The sequence below is a fragment of the Anopheles moucheti genome, chromosome 3 (assembly GCF_943734755.1).
Source record: "Anopheles moucheti chromosome 3, idAnoMoucSN_F20_07, whole genome shotgun sequence".
NCBI lineage: Eukaryota > Metazoa > Arthropoda > Insecta > Diptera > Culicidae > Anopheles > Anopheles moucheti.
Genome location: NC_069141.1, coordinates 61,545,573 through 61,552,131, shown reverse-complemented (window position 1 = coordinate 61,552,131; position 6,559 = coordinate 61,545,573). Strand labels below are relative to the sequence as shown.

Here is a 6,559-nt window from a genome sequence, read left to right as displayed (position 1 = left end):
GTAGGTGGTGAGTGGATTGGAAGGTCAATTGTGCACAGTGTACACGAGCCTCCCGATCGTGTAGGGAGGCTGGGGCCAAATGAGCCACATTCTGATGCGTGGCTTGTGTGCGCGAGGTAAGCCGTGAACGGAACAGTAGTGATAAAATAAACACATCAAGCGCACGTTTTGTGAGGGGTCTGTTGGATAAGGTCCTATTGTTGACATTCTATTAAAGTGGAACATTTTATCTACGAAGACGAAGATAAATAATTGTATTGTTTTGTTTTTATATTTCTGCTACATAATATTAGCTTTACTTGTGATATCGTTTATTCATTTACGTATAATTATCCGAAAATTTAATTTCATAATACCTACCAATATATCAATAGTATTCAAACTTCGATTGATAGAGCGTTGATCTAAATTGCAGCCCAAAAATTGATAAAGGTTTGTAGAATACATCAATTGATGTAGGGATTGCATACTTTCAGGCGCTTCCATGCAGTTCAATTTAAAAAAATAGCCTACTAATACACGTGTTGAATATCATCATCGATTTGATGTAATATCTTTAGATACTAATTTAAAATTAGGCGTAAAAATATCACACACTCCTGCCCATAAATTTCGATAGCAGCAATACATGTAAGTTGATTGTACAATTATTTTATTTCATTCGTAATTCTCTAAAAATATTTGTGTTACCTTTTTTTTGGCCTGCTCGTGCTGTGTTGGCTCATCTCGGCCCCGTTCTCGCACTTTTGATGCAGTTGCAATACTTGCAATGATTGTGGTATTAGAAACACACTGCCATATTATCGCATCCATGCACCCCCATCGGAGTCGTAAGGCACCGGGAGTACAACACGGCTTACCCTTCTACGACCACTATCAAACCGGTCATAGATCTCGCACACACGCGGTTTTGCTGTAACCATCGTCAGTTCGCTAGTAACGTTAACTATCGCCGAAGGTCATCCACACTTCCCTCCATAGTCACGGTCACGGTACGATCGGTGGGGGATCCGGGTATGAGTACAGGAAGCGAGCAAACTTACAAAACAAACGAGCATTACATGAGTGCGGTACACGGCAGTGTGTATACGAGGATCGGGTTGCTCGTAGTGTGACGCGCACATCGTGGCAAATGGTCAAACCAATAAAACTATCTTATTGTTATCAACATTTAGCGCACATTTTTGCAACATGCAGTGCCTCATTCTTTTACAGCCTGTACCCAGCTAGGGCAACACCGAAATGGGCGCCACCTTAAAGTGTTTTCCGGTTAAAAGACACTGCAACACATTCATTTCCTGCTTTGATAGTGCCGTATTTTCTCCATCGAGCTGACAAATACGTCATATATGCAGCTTGATGCAGCTAGCCCACCGCGAACGGTTCTGATCGTTCTCGCAAGGCCATCGCTTCAATAGCTCTCGCGCGTGTGCCGTTATGGCAGCGGTTATGGATAGATAAAAATGACAAACATTCCGTGCTGTCCATCTGTACGTGAATGGGAAGCAAAAGTACGTAGGAAGGGAATGGTACAAGGGATGGGACGACAATTATCTGCGACCAGCTGCACGCTGTGATACGAGGAGGCTATTTACGTGCACTTATAACCGTATGACGCATTGCTTCTTTTGCTTTGTGGCTGCCCACTGTAAAGCACTCCGGTGTTTGTCGAATGGCCATGGCCTTTTCTCCCAAATTGCAGCTGATGGCCACCGAGCTCAGGGTAGTTGACCGGTTCACGGAGCCAGTTTGCACTGTTCTCAATATCCTTGCATGTACTTGGTGATTGTGAATTTCTCTACTTTTACCACTGCAATTTACAGTCATTGACCAATGTTATGGCCATTACGCTTACAATTACCTCCGATCTTTACTCTTATATTGTGTTTAATGTATACAGCAAAAGATGATCTGGATTAAAATGTCAACTTAGCTTAGACCAGAACGTCCTGTTTGGTCCAGAATGTTAAAAAAGATTACCTTATCTTACTTAGAATTGAACTAAATTAAACCTGCAGGCATGGTTTTTGCTCTTTGGCTTCTAATTTTTCATTCGTCGTTGCAAAGCCAGTTCCACCCTGTGAAAACAAGAAAATAATTGGGATTATAAGCAAGCGACAAAAAGCATTGATAAAATAATAATATTTATCGCTATGTACGTACCCGTTGTAAAGGAATAATATCCGATTCCGAGAGTTTTTCATTCGATAGCGGATGTATCATGTCCTTTTTGATGATTTTTTCAACACACTCTATGGTAACGACGTCTCCGCTTTGCAAAGAAAAATCAAACGTATTTAATTCAACAACACTTTCCACGTTAAGCCAACATTCTACTCTTCCCATCGACTTACGTTGGTTTCAACACTGCGCACGGTACCGAGTTGTTTAGGATATCGTGCGTCACCGCACACATGTAGCGATTTTCCTTCGCAATCAACGATTTCTTATCGGCCGGATCCTTGACGAGCGTAAATTTCACCTCAATCAGATCCTTTGCTTTTAGCGGTTTGTTCGATACGGGGCAGTAGATTTTGCTGTCCGGCTTCTCGATACGGGATATCTTGGCCGCTGGTGTTTGGGACGGTACCCAGAAGCTGGGCAGTTCCTTTCGCTTACCAAGCGACACGTTCGAGATAGCTCCGCTAGTGCTTGGCTTTTCGGCTAAAATGATTTAAGATGAAGTGCAGAGTAAGTCAAAGCTATCGGAGCTGGTGTTGGTGTTTTAACGCTACGAACCGTTTGGTATGACAGCCTTATTGCTCACGATATTCTTCTCCGTCGAGATGAACCGGTCCAGCTTCTTTTGCTGTTCTGCATTTGCCTTGGCAGTCTCTTCTTCCTCGTCCTGCTTGACCTGCTTTTCATACTCCTTCATCTTGCGGCTGTACTCGTTCTTCTTCGAGATGATGTACGTAAGGATGGCTTCCTTATCAAACAAATAACCATCTTTTCTGCAATGTAAATCATTCACACTTCAAGACTGACTTGCATTGTACAGCTTTATTAAGAAATACATACGTTATTACTGGATTTCGACAAGGCTGCAGCGTCAAGGAACAACAGTCGAAACTTTTCACCGAATCTTTACCAATGCGGCGGGATGTAGTACCGAACCCGGAGTTTGCCGCATCCTTTTTCTTCTCGTGGTACGTATAAACCGCTCCGGCAGTACAATTTCTAGCGTGGCGAGTCATTATTAACGCGTTTTTCTTTCTGAATTTACGAGCAAATACGTGCAGCACTTGTTTGTTTACAACGATTAACATCAACACAGCCAACTGTCAGTGAAGCAGTGTTGCCATCAACGCTATAGCACTGATGGTACGTTTAGATCGGTTTCGAGTTGCAAGGGGGTGTTCTGTTGTTTTATTCAAATTTGAATTATCAGTTTTTTTTGTAAATAAATTAATATAAATTAATATAAGTTTATAAAAACACACACGCTCTCACAACATTTTTACTGGGTACTGTGACATCAAATATGGTTATAATTACTTAAAGATTCAGTTTTTAAACACCCTAAACATTCAGAAGGTAAGTAATTTTCATCTATTTTCTCAAATTTGTAACAGGATATTAAAATAACTCTCTTATCAATATTTTAAGTTATCACTTTCAATTTGCGAAGTATGCATTAAGTTAAATACAGCATAATCATTTGAGATATCTTTGCTTTTCTTATTAATTCAACAAAGATAACAACCCTTTACCGCTTTGCGTTACTTCTCCATTCTATCATCAAGTATGTATATCCTGAAGGACAGGAATTTAAAAGGAAGGAGGGTGAACTATGACCAATACCCTCGTAAGGGAATGCTTCTTTGCCTTTTGTTTGCGAACGACAACTACATCAGGGGTGCCTTTTCTCTCTCTCTCTCTCTCTCTCTCTCTCTCTCTCTCTCTCTCTCTCTCGATCTCTCTCCCTCCCTCTCTCTCTCTTCCATTCTTTGTTGTAAATTCTTTACGTCCTGCTGCGCCATTAGTTCCATATTTTACCAGATTTCTTTGAATACCGACGCAGTCTAATTCGCGCGTAAATTGCGTGATGTTATCTTTAATTCTCTTTTCATTTGAATAAGCAAACGATCATCTGTCTGTGTACGTTAAAGTGTGGCGTTTTTGATTTACTTGTTTTTTTATTCGAAAAGTGGCCGAAAAGTTCTTCCAAACCCCATCATTACTGCTAAACTGCTGGTGCGTTACAGCATCAAACGATGCTCCCCCTCCCCTCAAAAAAATGTTTACTTCCGAATCCAATTGATACACAATAGCGCACCAATGATAAGAAATTTACTCGGACCGGCCGAGATTCACACGGGGTTCGTCCACCACACGCCGCGCGAACACAACTCCACGCGCCGTTTCGACCGCTCGGCCATTAATCGGCAGCATAACTCATTCAACCTTAACCAATTCACCCGGCCTTTTCAAGGCTTCTCGGTTGTGGGGAGATGCTCCCAAGAGGAGTCTCCGGCGAGAGAGCAGCAAAAAGGAACTCCGCCGGTGGCACATTCTATGCTCGGCGCACATCATCATGCTCGCTGTATGGCGCAGCGAGCGAGAACACGACGCATCCTCCAGTAACTGTAAGACATTGGCGTAGTATCGCGCTGTCGCTTTGTAGAAGCGGATCGTCGGCATACAGTCGCACCAACGGTTTCCGGACGGTTTCCCGGGTTTCCTTATCGTTTCGGGTGCATTGATAATACCGGCCCCGTAGTCGGTCGCTATTTCACTTCATCATCATCAACGGTGAATTAACAGCACTGTGCAGGTGATTTGACACAAGGCAGCAACAAGGTGGTCCCCATTATTGCCACCGCTAGTGGATATTGATGGCAGTGCGAGCAGTGCTAGTGAAGTTAGTTTGTAGAACCGTCACCTAGGACATCGCCCTTGGTGGTTTTTGTTTTGATTGGAATTGCCCAATGAAGTTGTTATCAGTGGTTAATTTGGAGGGAGGAAACAAACAACCCAAAGCGAATAGCGATAACATCCCAGCAGCAGTTCAATAGTTCAACATGTGCGTTGTGAAGCTACTTTGTAACAGAGTTAGACATGATCTGAGCACTTTACTAGTTTCGCATATCTAACAACAAAACTGACCATTATCAATACAGTGCAGCATCTAGTGAAAAATGCTCAATATCATATGCCTTTTCCAAGTTTAATCCCACTCACTACAAACAGTGTTCCGGTGCAACGTGGATACTGGCGCACGTGGTTGGGAACGAGCTACTAGCGGGCAGATCATGTTGTACTACTGCCCCGTAGCATTAAACGATTCCAACTCTCTAACCTCGCGACAGTCAATTATATTCGATTTACCTTGCTCTTCCTCTCTCCCGGTACTTTCCGGCCCCCACCAAACTTTATCCAGTCCAGTGTCCCATCAATAAGTGCGTCCGATTTTTGTTCATTGTCGTCATCGAACGGCAGCACACACCATTCACGTTCAACCGTTATCGTGCTCATGGGGCGCCTCCACCAACTTCAACTCCCCCAAACCCCAAAGGGATAGACAATCTTCCAAACGCATTCCCCCGCAAACACACGAATGGATTGTCAACTAGGTTTCATTGATCCATCACCGTGTCAGCTTGACAAGTTTTCGCACGCTCTTCCCTATGCGCCGCCTCACTTCGCGATCGATAGAGTAGTGTCAATTTGGGCAAATTAATGATGATGGTTGCCTCACCCTCCATCCTTCCTCACGTGTTGTGCCCGTTGGGACACAACCTCAATAAGCCACGAGCCACGGTGCCGTGTGATGGCTTCACGGGTATTCATCAGCACCTTGCCCTGTTTGCATACTCGTGGGGACAAAATAGACGAATCAGTAAATATTATCAGGGGTTTTTTTTCGCTCTCCGTAAATGTGTGAATGTACTCCGCATTGTACTCCTATTTATAAATGCTCAAAGCCTCCGTGATACAGCAGTATCTTTAAGCGCGGGCAGCATCTAAAACTGCGTTCAGTCAACGAACCCCAGCGGCAAAAATTGACAACTTCCGCAAGATCACACAATTAAGATCATCCCGCGATATACGCTCCCGTGATCATTCCATGATCCATGAGACCAAGATGATTCAACCAACACTCCAAGCTGACGATACAGCTCCAACACAGATTTAGATTCTGTGGGGCTGGTTGGTTTTAGGCCAAGTCGTTTAGTTTCAATATCAAATCAGGCTGAAAATTGCGATCTCGGAATTACTGGCAGGTTTTGCCTAAGTTTACTGCCTTAAGTGCGGACAAACATTGCATGAGGTCGATAATGGATAGTGTAAACTGGCCGCTCCTTTAGGGAAATTCATTGTGCATTAGGCATCTCTTTGGTCATGACCCACAAACGCATTCGATCTTCGGCCAGCTAAAATATGAAGCTGAGCTGGAAGCAATGGCAAAACGCGTCATTTAAACGATTAAGTGAACTACATCACGTGTGGGCTTTTAAGGCGTATTACGCATGTAGATCTGAGAGTCGGTCTCTACCCTGCACTGGTTCTCATAAATCTTCGATCAATCAGTTGTCGATAACCACCAAAAAAGGTA

The 6,559-nt window shown here is 43.4% G+C and overlaps 1 protein-coding gene across 1 annotated transcript; it reads right to left on the bottom strand.

Annotated features, from left to right (window-relative positions):
- Positions 1 to 665: 665 nt before the first annotated feature.
- On the bottom strand, positions 666 to 3,245 carry LOC128302503 (nitric oxide synthase-interacting protein homolog). The gene is made up of 5 exons (XM_053039341.1): positions 3,022 to 3,245; positions 2,740 to 2,954; positions 2,355 to 2,664; positions 2,164 to 2,272; positions 666 to 2,078 (listed from the first exon to the last, which is right to left on the bottom strand). Exons 1-5 carry the CDS (start codon positions 3,195 to 3,197, stop codon positions 2,007 to 2,009), a joined length of 882 nt encoding a protein of 293 aa, XP_052895301.1. The 5' UTR covers positions 3,198 to 3,245; the 3' UTR covers positions 666 to 2,006.
- Positions 3,246 to 6,559: the final 3,314 nt, after the last annotated feature.

Bases quoted from the DNA above. Each gene is read 5' to 3' on its own strand.
- LOC128302503 (XM_053039341.1), bottom strand. From the start codon at position 3,197: ATGACTCGCCACGCTAGAAATTGTACTGCCGGAGCGGTTTATACGTAC. The intron at 2,665-2,739 runs GTTCGTAGCGTT...AAATCATTTTAG, and splicing joins TAAGGCTGTCATACCAAACG to CCGAAAAGCCAAGCACTAGC. The intron at 2,079-2,163 runs GTACGTACATAG...TTGTTTTCACAG, and splicing joins ATATTATTCCTTTACAACGG to GGTGGAACTGGCTTTGCAAC.